Source organism: Diplotaxodon limnothrissa, linkage group LG3, assembly GCF_057381915.1.
Source record: "Diplotaxodon limnothrissa isolate DT_005_m linkage group LG3, D_limnothrissa_male_GT1.1, whole genome shotgun sequence".
Taxonomy (NCBI): Eukaryota; Metazoa; Chordata; class Actinopteri; order Cichliformes; family Cichlidae; genus Diplotaxodon; species Diplotaxodon limnothrissa.
Genome location: NC_140598.1, coordinates 36341918 through 36354496, shown reverse-complemented (window position 1 = coordinate 36354496; position 12579 = coordinate 36341918). Strand labels below are relative to the sequence as shown.

Below are 12579 nucleotides of genomic sequence, written 5' to 3'. Positions count from 1 at the left end.
TAAAAATAAAGCGGGAGCAAACCTGAGTTCGGTACCTTACTCACATTTTTATTACCGGTAATCGTCATCATCAACAACACACAAGCATACAAGTGTGCGTATTTAAAAATAAAGCAGGAGCAAAACAAAGTTTGGTACTCACATTTTTATCATCAATCAAACCCATCGAAGTCCTCATCCTCTGGGTCTGAATTGAACAGCTGCGCTAAATCTCCATCAAACATGCCAGGTTCACTTTCTTCACTGTCAGAGTCACTTTCCGTGCCGTGCGGCTCCTCGGAAATGATGCCGGCTTTTGCGAAAGCTCGAACAACAGTGCCAGCAGACATGTTAGCCCAAGCATCTACAATCCATTGGCAAATTGTGGCGTAACTCGCCCGGCGCTGCCTTCCACTCTTGGTGAAACTGTGGTCTCCATCCGTCATCCATCGCTGGATGTGTTTGTCGCCGATGTGTTTGCTGCAGTAGGAGCGGAAGATGGCCAGCTTTTCCTTATAATCCGCTGGAAGTTGCTGCGCTACCGTAGTCCTGGTCCGGATGGAAAAATGGCACCGTTTCATAAAAAGTGAAAGTGAAACTGCTTTTAGCCGAATGGTGACCGTCGAAACGCTTCTCCCGCTCGCGCTTTGCTCGATGATCCACCGCTCGAGTCTTTCCTCCAACTCGGGCCACCTCGCCTTATGTCCGCGGAAACTCAGCTGCGTTTTCTTGACCTGCCGGAGCTTGTTTTCTAGCTTCCTCCATTTGCGAACCATCGATTCGTTAATCTTAAATTCTCTCGCCGCTGCTCGATTTCCATGTTCCTCCGCGTAGCTGATGGCCTTCAGTTTAAACTGTGCTTCGTAAGCGTGTCTCTTTGCCACTTTCAGGGTTGTTAAAACAACGATGTCCTGCATAACGCACATACCTGTTCTTTTATACAGGTATGTGCGATAAAGTCAACGCACACACTTCACCCTTTAGCGTTCTCATGGTGTTCTCTACTACGTCCTCCTTACAACACACAGGGCGCACTGCGCTATAGGGCGCGCCGTACTTTTTGAAGAAAATCTAAGACTTTTAAGTGCGCCTTATGGTTGTGAAAATACGGTACTATTTATATAGTGCTTTTAAACACAGACATTCAACTTTCATGAAAAAGAAACTAGCCCATTTTGAAAGTGATGGCAGAAACACTTTGTAAAAATGTTGGGACAGGAGCAAAAATAAATCCTGGAAAAGTAAGTGGAAAATGAAACCGTAGCAGAAGCGTTTTGCAAATAATAAGATTAACTGGCAGCAAGTCAGTAACATGTTCGGGTATAAAAACATAAGCTTAGAGAGGCAGTGCTTCAGAGTAGTTCACCAATCTACAAAAAAGTAACTCTACAAAGTGCGGACAGTTTTCCTCATCTGAACATTGCCAAGACTTTAAATACCTCATCATGTATAGTGCAAAATATCAAAAGATTCAGAGAATCTGAAGAAATCTCTCTGCAGAAGGGAGAAGGCTGAAAATCAGTACTGGATGCCTGTGAGCATCGTGCCCTCAGGCGGCACCGCATTAAAGAACAGGCATGAATGTGGCATAGAAATAACATTTTCACAAATCATTTTCTGGTAACACAGGTCAGTGTGCCATCCATAAATGCAAGTCTCCTTCATTCAAATATAAACCATATATGATTTTTAAAAAAAAAGCCACCATCTTCTCATCTAAAAGGGTCTGAAGCAAAGTGGAAAACTGTTCTGTGGGGACAATGAATTGAAACTCTATATATAATTTGAAAAACACTGACCCTGTAACCTCTAAAGAGCAGAGAGACCATTCGCCTTGCTATCAGACAGTTCCAAAGCCTACAGCTCTGATGGATACCAATTGGTATCCAGTGATGTATTAGTGCCTATGGAATTGGCAGCTTGCACATCTGGAAAGGCATCAACAATGGTGAAAGATATATACAGGTCAGATAAATATCCACTCCCATTCAGATGTCTTTTTTAGGGAAGGTCTTGCATATTTCAGCAAAAAGGCACAATACATCTATTACAACAGCATGGCTTCACAGTAGAAGAGTCTGGGTGCTGAATTGGCCTGCCTGCAGTCCAGACCTTCTGGGAACTGAAAAGATTTGGAGTATCATAAAATGAAAAATGCGGCAAAGAAGACCCTGGACTGCTGAGCAGCTAAAATCCAACATCAGACAAGACAGTGAGATAACATTACTCTCCCCAAATTCCAATAATTGTTGTCCTCAGTTCGCAGAATTGACAGGGAAGTAAATAAAAGTTTTTTGAAACATGCTGCTGCCATCAAATTCAAAATGAGTTAATATTTTTTTAATTGTGATTTTCTTTCCCTCTTTAAACATTTGATATGTTTCTATGTTATATTTAGAATAAATACAAATTCAAATTTTATTTTATTTGTCACGTACACAGTCATACACAGTACGATATGTAGTGAAATGCTTGGACAACTGCTCGTGACCTAAAGAAAACAAAAAAGGAAAAGGCTATGAATAAGATAGGAAATAAATATGAAAAATTAAAAAGGGTAAATTTAACTAGGAAGGAATAAAATATAAATTAAGGTTAAAAATGAAATAACTGTACAACACAAATTAGAATGAAGGGTAAATTTAACTGGGAAGAATAAGATAAAATATATAAATTAAAGTTGAAAATAAAATAACTGTACAACAAAATACACAATATAGAACTATATAAGAATGTATGAAGAAATCTAAATATAAATAAATATATACACAATAACAGCAGCTGTACAAGTATTAACCGGAAATGAAGAATATAGTGACCAGTGTTGTGCAAAAAAAAAATAAATCACCAAGTCACTTCGCCAGTTTAGGAATGAAATGACGTAGGACCTTCAAACTGATACCACAGGTGTATCTATTAAAAATCTCGGACGAGTTTGAATCTCATTGACCTTGATGTCACAGTATCAGAGGTGAGAGTAAGTTTTCTGAAACTCTTGTGAAAGTGATAAGGTGACAAAAGATGTTGAAATTGTTACCACAGGTGTGTCTACTGGTGCTCTATAAGCCACCTGTAACCACATATTAAAACAGTACCTTATTCTATGGAAGTAAGCAGTATACTTTAGAATGTTTTCTGCCAGCAATGAATGACTTAATATCCGTCATCATAACTGTTTATTTCACTTGCTTACACCACCCTTCAACTTCTTTTTAAGCCAAAGCACACTCTCTGAGAAAGACCTACTTTGTACTTACAGGCCTTCCAAGAAAGGAAGGCCTGTAAGTACACAGTCTGCAAATGCAGAGAAGTAGAATCACAATGGCTCATTAAATGCAAGATCACTGCAGCTTGATGTTATCGTTTCCACTTATGCAACCCTGGTACATATCTGTTGTAGAATCGAGACCTCCTGTTGTCATTATGTGTAGGCTAGCATTACTCCTCTACACAGGTTGTTCAGTCTTGTCCAAAAATTTTAAGGTGTATTGCTGATGAGTTTTTTTGTTTTTTCATCTGACCACAGGACACATCTCAGTTGAGGATGTCATCAATACAAACCTGTTTCCTGTCCATCCCTGCCCTGCTCTTCCTAGTCCTTCCAATAGATCCCACTTTAGCTGAAGTGGTCACATCAGTATCAATCTGTAAACAATTTCTTCTTGAGGAAACTCCCCCTCAGGTCCCTGGTGTCTTGGAAAGTGGAAATATCCTGAACCAGAACCAGTACAAGCCTATATGCCAGACTTATAAGAACAAGAGAAGGTTTTTAACTCTCTATGACATCAAGAACAAGATTCCAGTATTTTCTGCATACAAGTACATTGGAGACGTAGAAATAAAGCGACCCCGCAGTCATTGGCAGATAGAGCCACAGGTAGGTCTCACAGACTGTAAATCAAACTTTTATTTATATCTTACAATGTGCTACTGTACAGGGTGGGCCATTTATATGGATACACCATAATAACATGGGAATGGTTGGTGATATTAAAGTCCTGTTTGTGGCACATTAGTATATGTGAGGGGGCAAACTCCTCAAGATGGGTGGTGACCATGGTGGCCATTTAGAAGTCGGCCATCTTGGATACAACTTCTGTTTTTTCAATAGGAAATGTCACAAGAAAAACAATGGTGTGCTTGGTTTCAACGTAACTTTATTCTTTCATGAGTTATTTACAAGTTTCTGACCACTTATAAAATGTGTTCAATGTGCTGCCCATTGTGTTGGATTGTCAATGCAACCCTCTTCTCCCACTCTTCACACACTGATAGCCATCCAGTATCCGTAGTTTCAGGTGCTGCACATCTCGTATCTTCACACCATAGACAATTGCCTGTAGATGAACCCAAAGATAAAAGTCTAAGGGGGTCAGATCGGGAGACCTTGGGGGCCATTCAACTGGCCCACAATGACCAATCCACTTTCCAGGAAACTGTTCATCTAGGAATGCTCGGACCTGGCACCCATAATGTGGTGGTGCACCATCTTGCTGGAAAAACTCAGGGAACGTGCCAGCTTCAGTGCACATCATGTAGCAATTTCAAATATCCAGTGGCCTTGAGGTTTCCATTGATGAAGAATGGACCCACTATCATTGTATCCCATATACCACACCAAACCATCACTTTTGTTGGTCCAACAGTCTTGGAGGGATCCATCCAATGTGGGTTAGTGTCAGACTAATAGCCGTGGTTTTGTTTGTTAACTTCACCGTTCACATAAAAGTTTGCCTCATCACTGAACAAAATCTTCTGCGTGAACTGAGGGTCCTGTTCCAATTTTTGTTTTGCCCATTCTGCAAATTATGTGCGCCAATCTGGGTCATCCTCGTTGAGATGCTGCAGTAGCTGGAGTTTGAAAGGGTGCCATTTGTGAGTAGCTAATATCCGCCGAAGGGATGTTCGACTAATGCCACTCTCCAGTGACATGCGGCGAGTGCTACGCTGTGGGCTCTTGCTGAATGACGCTAGGACAGCCACTGATGTTTCTTCATTAGTGACAGTTTTCTTGCGTCCACATTTTGGCAAATCCAACACTGAACCAGTTTCACGAAACTTAGCAAGCAGTTTGCTAACTGTAGCATGGGAGATGGGTGGTCTTGCAGGGTGTCTTGCCTTGAAATCTGCTGCAATGACCCGGTTACTGCGTTCACCAGATATCAACACAATTTCGATCCGCTCCTCACGGACATGTCAATGGCTGTGAACAAAGAGAAACTTGTAAATAACTCATGAAATAATAAAGTTACGTTGAAACCAAGCACACCGTTGTTTTTCTTGTGACGTTACCAATAAGTTTGATGTGTCACATGGCCCTCTTCCTATTGAAAAAACAAAAGTTGTATCCAAGATGGCCGACTTCTAAATGTCCACCATGGTCACCACCCATCTTGAGGAGTTTGCCCCCTCACATATACTAATGTGCCACAAACAGGACTTTAATATCACCAACCATTCCCATTTTATTACGGTGTATCCATATAAATGGCCCACCCTGTATATTCATAACTAACTGTAAGCCTCTTTGCAGCTTGAGAATGAAAATGACAGCAATAACATGAGGAGAAAAGACAAAGAGAAGATCTACAATCACCAGGCTGTAGACACTGATTTCAAATCCAATGGAACATATGACAAAGGTCACATATTTCCAAGCTCTCATGCATTCACTAAAGATGACAAAATGGCTACTTTCACCCTGACCAACATTGTTCCACAAGCAAGAACTTTCAACCAGGGAAGCTGGAACAAAATGGAGAGGTGCATCAAATGTGTTATGGACAAATACTGCAAAAATAGCAGTGGTGTCACTGAAGTTTTTGTGGTAACTGGAGCACAACCCAGCTCTAACAACATCCTCAACAACAAGATTAACATTCCCTCCATGCTCTGGTCGGCATTCTGCTGCTACAGCTCCAACATGGACATGTGGATCGCTAGCGCACACTGGGGCGAAAATGTTCCAGATGAATCTAAACACAAATATCTACAGACCAAGACTCTGTCAGAACTGCACAACAAACTGAGGACAGCAGACTCTGAGTTTAACATGTTTCCTGGAACACAGTGTCCTCTACACAAGACTGTCTCACAGTTTTACCCAGATATCAAAAACTGCTTCTGCCCCTCATCCATATCAACCACTTCTGCCCCTAGCAATTTAACAACTCCCACTCCACCTTCTGGTTCAACCACATTACAACTGACCCCCACGCTTCAAATTCTACTCCTAACACATCTGTTTCTCTACTTTTAACACCTTCTATTAGCTCTATGTCAGATTGGTGACCTGACCTGGGTGTTCCCCACCTCTCGCCCTATGGTAGCTGGGATAGGCTCCAGTGCAACCATTGACCCTATTTAACATAAGAAGAAGAGAATGGATGGATAGATGGATGAATTCCCATGATGCACTTCATCGTGTTTCTTCTTCAGTCACCATTTTCACTTGCTATGGGATTATTCACCTCTCTCCCTTCACCCCCACTGCAGATGCCTCCATGCTGCTACATCGTCAAAAACCGGCTCTCCCATTTGAACATCTGCCTTGCTTACTATGATCTGGCTCTCCAGTTACTACATCTACTCCTCTTACTATGATGGGCTTTTATCTACAACATCATTCAACATCAGAATTTTAACTCAATATCTGACCTTGTGATTGTGACATTTGAAACATCAGGCTCAGTTTTTTCTCTGAACTTTGCCCCTAGAGGGACTAATACTGTGCAGACCAAGGATAGATAGAGCTGATTACAATAAACAATGCAAATATTTTCATTAATCTCTAGAACTGATTTCGGGAAACTTGAGATTCAGTATCTTGCCCAATGAAGAATGACAATAGCAATGCAAACAGAACTAGTAAATATGAACAATTAGTGATAAATTCAGACAGATTTATCAAGGTAACACAAGAACATTCACTGCCTGGACTAGCATATGGATGCTATGCACCACGGGGAATGCAAAGATACAGTTAGAAACAACTCCCCTCAACAAAAATGCACAGGTCTTGCAATAAACTGATAGCAACAAAGGTTGCGACAGCTAATAAACGTATTAATACTCTCAGCTGCTTCATAAACGCACAGAAGGAAATGCCCACTGCATGGTAAGCCTCACAATGACTAGTTAAATTGGCTGCTGTAGCGAGAAGGGTAACCAGTCATGAGATGGTGATTAGGTTTTTCACCACAAGGTGTCACTGCTATTTAAAAATTATTCTGTGAAAAGTGATCATTGTTTTTCCAGCTAACTTCATTATTGGCCCATTTATTCACCTGATTCTTCCTGCTCTTGTTCAAACTTGTACAATGTTTTAAATCTGCACCACTGATTCATCCTCTTTAAAGACAGCTTGCTGTCTTTAACAGTCTCATTATTTACTTGACTTGTTTATATGCGGATTTCTCCAAAACATGTGTTGATCACAGTTATTGACAGAATGGTATGATAAGTATTGTTTTGACTTGTGCAGGACTCGTATGTGTCACTTTTTCACAGAACATCATCTTCAAGATCTGGCGATAAACCAAATTGGCCAGCAGGTGTCACACAAAGCACCGTGTGGATCTTTTCTTTGGTGTTAGATCAATAAAACCAACTGTCAAGAAAAATATAATTGCTTTTTCCTAATTATGATTACATTCACAGATTTTCATTTTTATATGTATTTATATTCTCTATGTTTTATACAAGTAGTTTTTGCCAGGCCTGCAGCGCCTGTTTTGATCTATTTGATCAAAACTATTTGATTATTGTGTGCATGCAGTTTGTTTCAGTTTCAGTTGCTTCTCTTTTTTTCCCTTATTTTAATCTTTTGTCTTTTACTTTTTTGTCTTTTACTTATTATTGTAGGTGGTTATTTGTTTTAGTTTTCTCTTTGATCATTGTCTCTAGGATTCTAAAAATGTGATTTTTGAGTTTAACAAATTTATTACATGAAATTCCAGTCATGTCAACGCAAATGCTTCACTGACTATTCACAGAACAACACAACAATTTACGGTATATGTCACATGTCATATAATTTTATGTAAAGGTAAAGGTAACAGTGGTCGCCATGGTAATCAGAGTAAGCTGGGCGAGTGGCTCCAGCAGATGCCAGGACCAAGATCCAAGATCTCTGTCCAGAGGAGCGCAGTCCTAGGAACAGCAAAGGTACTTCACTGTTAGAGGACCCGACCTTAAAGGATAAAGACCATATTTTAAGTATTTCATTAATCATTTTCCTATTTGATTTATTTTCCCTTTAATTAAACTGGACATCACTTTAAATACTTCTAAATTTGAAATGTCCTATTAAAGAATCTCTGATAACAATGAATTAAAATTCCAGTTTTAGTGGCATTCGAAGGATGTCTCGCTGTTCTCACCTCACTGTACCCTCACCTGCTAAAACTTTATACAAGCTGCTATGAAATTAAACAACCTAGAAGATAACATAAAATAGCATGTGTTTTCTGACATAACTGAAATCTAATCTTTACGAAAAATCGGATAGTGTTACACACATAACTATGTGTTATCTGAAAATGCACAGGTGTGCACTTATGCAGAAACATTTCAGAGACACACCCAATGAGATAAAGAACAAAAAGGTTTGCAAAACAAAAAGTATCACCTGATGCAGAGTTAAGACGACCCAGCTCCAATAATAGATCATATTTAAGCAAAGCAGCAGCTTGTTGTGCATTTAAATATTATCAGCTGTGTTATAACCATTGTGACAAAATGGTAAATTGAGAGCTAATTTACCTTTGCCACATCAATAGCAATCATGAAAGTGGGGTTTTGTTATGGGAATTTTGGCATTACAGTTTTTCTGGTTTAAGATTTTTCATTGAGGTTATTTGTTGTTAACAATGAAAACTGTAATTAACAACTGCCAACTGTTAACACTAGATTGCTTTTAGAGTCAGCTGTGTACTGCTTGGTACAGAGACACCAGTTCCAATATTCTATTCTATTCTATTTTGGGGCCATGAAAGGCTTTAAAAGTATAATCCTAAAATCAGTTCTTAAACAAATGGGCAGTTGGTGCAGAGTCATTAAAACCGGTGTAATATCCCCACATTTCTTGGGCAATTACAGCGACTGAGAATAAAAGGATCATTAATCATATGAGTGTCAGCAAAACTCACAGTATTAGGCTAATAATAATAATAATAATAATAATAATAATAATAATAAAAAATAAAAATAATAATTTTAGTTATAGTTTTTGTAACATTTTAAAACACGTAAAACTCTTCTGAATCTGGATTTAAAAAACACAAAATAAATGTACTGTATGGATCCCAACAGGGGATCAAATAATTATTTAATAATAATAATTGTGGTTTGTAGTCTAAAGTGCTTTGGGTGATCGGTGATGCTAGAAAAGCTCAAGTTAAAAATTTGTTTGCTGTTTTTAACCCTGTTTGGTTTGGTGGTTTTGGTTTCCGGCAGATTGAAATGGTTGCCTGTATTTCATATGGAAAATGGCAGCTGAAGACTTGCTTGCAGCTTGCACAATTTCATAGTGATTGGTGGTTGCCAGAGGGTTACTGGTCTCTGGACCTGTCCGACTGGCTCATTTGCACAGTGAATGCTAGTTGTGCTCTTTACTCATCTATGAGTTTGATGGCATCTGCAGCAAAAAGAATTCATGTGATATAATCAGCTACATAATGCCAACTGTTGGAGACTAAAGCAGTCCCTTTCCCTTTTCTGAGCTGGTATCTAAAAAATGTTATCTAATTCTAATCAGTCTCACTTGGTTGGCAGTTTTAAATGATCTGGCTTTCAAAGAAATGTCCCAAAAACCTGTTTCAGCAGGAATTGTATCTCTTTAAGTATGCCAGGCTCTTTAAAAGGCAGGAACCTATAGTGTTTGCTACTCTGTTTTCAGAGCTGAGCTGTTGCTTTCCAAACCTGCGATCGTTGTGATCCCTCCAGTAACTGGCATGATGGCAAACAGTGAGTATAAATGGTAAATGGCCTGTATTTATATAGCACTTTACTAGTCCCTAAGGACCCCAAAGCGCTTTACACATCCAGTCATCCACCCATTCACACACACATTCACACACTGGTGATGGCAAGCTACATTGTAGCCACAGCCACCCTGGGGCGCACTGACAGAGGCGAGGCTGCCGGACACTGGCGCCACCGGGCCCTCTGACCACCACCAGTAGGCAACGGGTGAAGTGTCTTGCCCAAGGACACAACGACCGAGACTGTCCAAGCCGGGGCCTGAACCGGCAACCTTCCGATTACAAGGCGAACGCCCAACTCTTGAGCCACGATCGCCCCATACATTTTATTTTTTTAATTATAAATATATATAAATGACCTGACAACTAGAAAAAGGTTGAACAAGAATCATTTGTCTGAAATTACAAAAAAAAAAAAAAATTAAAAGAAATTAAAAATTTGAAAATTCTGGTTCAAATTTTTGACAATATATATAAAGGACCTCATGAGAGCCGTACAACAGTGAGTCTCTACAGCCATCTGTAAAACATGGTGAACGCTCTGACCTGATTCAGGGCTGCACTTTAGCCAGTGATGTTGGAGATCTTGCTAAAATTGATGGAATTATGAGTTATGCTCAATCAGATTTTGATCCACCATGCAATATCTGTCTGTAAATTTCTGGAAAAGTTCCTTTTTTAGAATGACGATGATCCCTAACACACTACCAATGTAGTGTGTTGACAAGGAACAGAATAGAAGGCAGCCGACATTCAAAAAAGATGTTTGAATGACTGAAGAGAGCAGGCAGTTTTGAAGAATAAAGTTGGTCACACCAGCTACAACTTAGAGTTGTACAAACTCTGTTTTTGCCTTATATCCTATATTTCCATGTGCTTGTACACAATTTAATAAATTGCTACATTTATTTACCATTTTCCTAGTAAAATATTAAAAAAACAAAACAAGAGGTGGGTAGAGACTTTCACACTGTACTGTAATAATAGTCCAGCAACAGATAATAAATCCATTGCTGATATGTTTATTAACACCTGTTTATCTTCAGGACATCAATGTGTGGTGTCGAGTAACTTTGCACTTTTTTCAGATATTTTTCAGTTCTATTTCATTACATTCAGTTTGATTTATATATTTTATTTATTTGCACAGGGTAAAAATATTTCCACACAAATGCTTGTAAATAAGGCCCAATTATTCCAATCACATTACCGTACACTTCAATGCACATATTTCCCTTCTTCCTAGCTAAACATAAAGAAATCACAGGTAGCTCAATGCTTTCACACAGTACTACTGTTATTAGTCCACCAAGAGAAAAAAGATACATTGATAAGAAAAATTAAATTGAAGCCTTTTGTGCTTGGCTTTCATCATCATTTTCACTTTTTCAGAGAGTTTTCCCGACAGTTAAAGTTTGCAGTCAGACATGAATCCAGATGAGTTTGATATTCTGTGAATGAATACCAGACGACAAACAACCATATCACCAAACCAGCCGTACACCAACTAGTTCGACTTAAACAAATAAACTTTATTTTCAGTTATTATCAAACTGTCAGTGTGATGAGTTTATACAAATCAATTGAATTGAATTTTATTAAATTTTATTTCCATATTGCCAAATCACATTGATACTCATCTCAAGGCACTTTATTCTTTGCACACTTTATATTGAAAGGTAAAAAGCCTAAAAGAACACTGAGAGGAAAAACACCCCAATAAGCAGACAACCCCCTATGAGCAAGCACTAGTTGACAGTAGGAAGAAGAACTCCCTTTTAACAGAAAGTAGTAAGTAGGTCAGATCCTGTAATTACAAAAAAAAGGGATATAAAGGGAAACAAAATGCTATCACTTAGGGAAAGCACAGGGGACGTATCGACCAGTAAATCAACAGCTTTACACTGAGCTCTGTCTTCACCACAACAGACCGGTGCGACATCTGCATCACTGCAGCTGTGACCATGAAGCATTTGTCAACTGAAACATATTCCATGATCTCTTGTCTTATCTTGTCTCTCATTTCACCCCTTTCTTTGCTTCACCTGGAAATAAACGTGTTGCTATACAGAGAAATTGCTGTGGGGCAGTATACAGATTCAACAAGGCTGTTGGTTCCAAACAATTCAAATTTACTGACCTACGCACGGTGCTGAGAGCAAAATAGGTTTGTACACATTTCATAAATCTGACAGTATTTTTATATGGTGGCATATTTTTATTTTTTGCACAGGGTAAGAACGTTCCCACACAAATGTTAGTAAATGAGGCCCAATTTTTCCTAACACACCAGTGCTGTGCACAGACGTTTAAAGGGGCGGGTGTTCAAAGTTAAAAAGTGGCACAGAGAACCAGGCTGAATATGAAAGACCCACATTCATCAAGAATCTAATATGGAATTACATTATGCTATATCGCTGTCATTAGGTGGGGACAATGCAAAGCAAATGTAGCATATGTGTTACCTGATGGGTACAATGTTGCTGCTGCTCCTGCTGCTGATAGTGCTGGAGGGCAGGGCTGTGCTGATCTGAGACTGTAGACATTAAAAAGTCCACAGGAGAAATGGTAGCTGATTAAACAAGTGTTATGAGATAATAATAAAATGCAAAGATTG

At 39.2% G+C, this 12579-nt stretch overlaps 1 protein-coding gene and 1 long non-coding RNA gene across 2 annotated transcripts in view; one reads left to right on the top strand and one right to left on the bottom strand.

Annotated features, from left to right (window-relative positions):
* LOC146635600 (uncharacterized) overlaps positions 1 to 12579 on the bottom strand; it is a 342244-nt gene that overhangs the window by 202685 nt on the left and 126980 nt on the right. The window lies entirely within an intron of this gene.
* Positions 3509 to 6238, top strand: LOC146635606 (endonuclease domain-containing 1 protein-like). The gene is made up of 2 exons (XM_085350596.1): positions 3509 to 3856; positions 5513 to 6238. Exons 1-2 carry the CDS (start codon positions 3524 to 3526, stop codon positions 6236 to 6238), a joined length of 1059 nt encoding a protein of 352 aa, XP_085206722.1. The 5' UTR covers positions 3509 to 3523.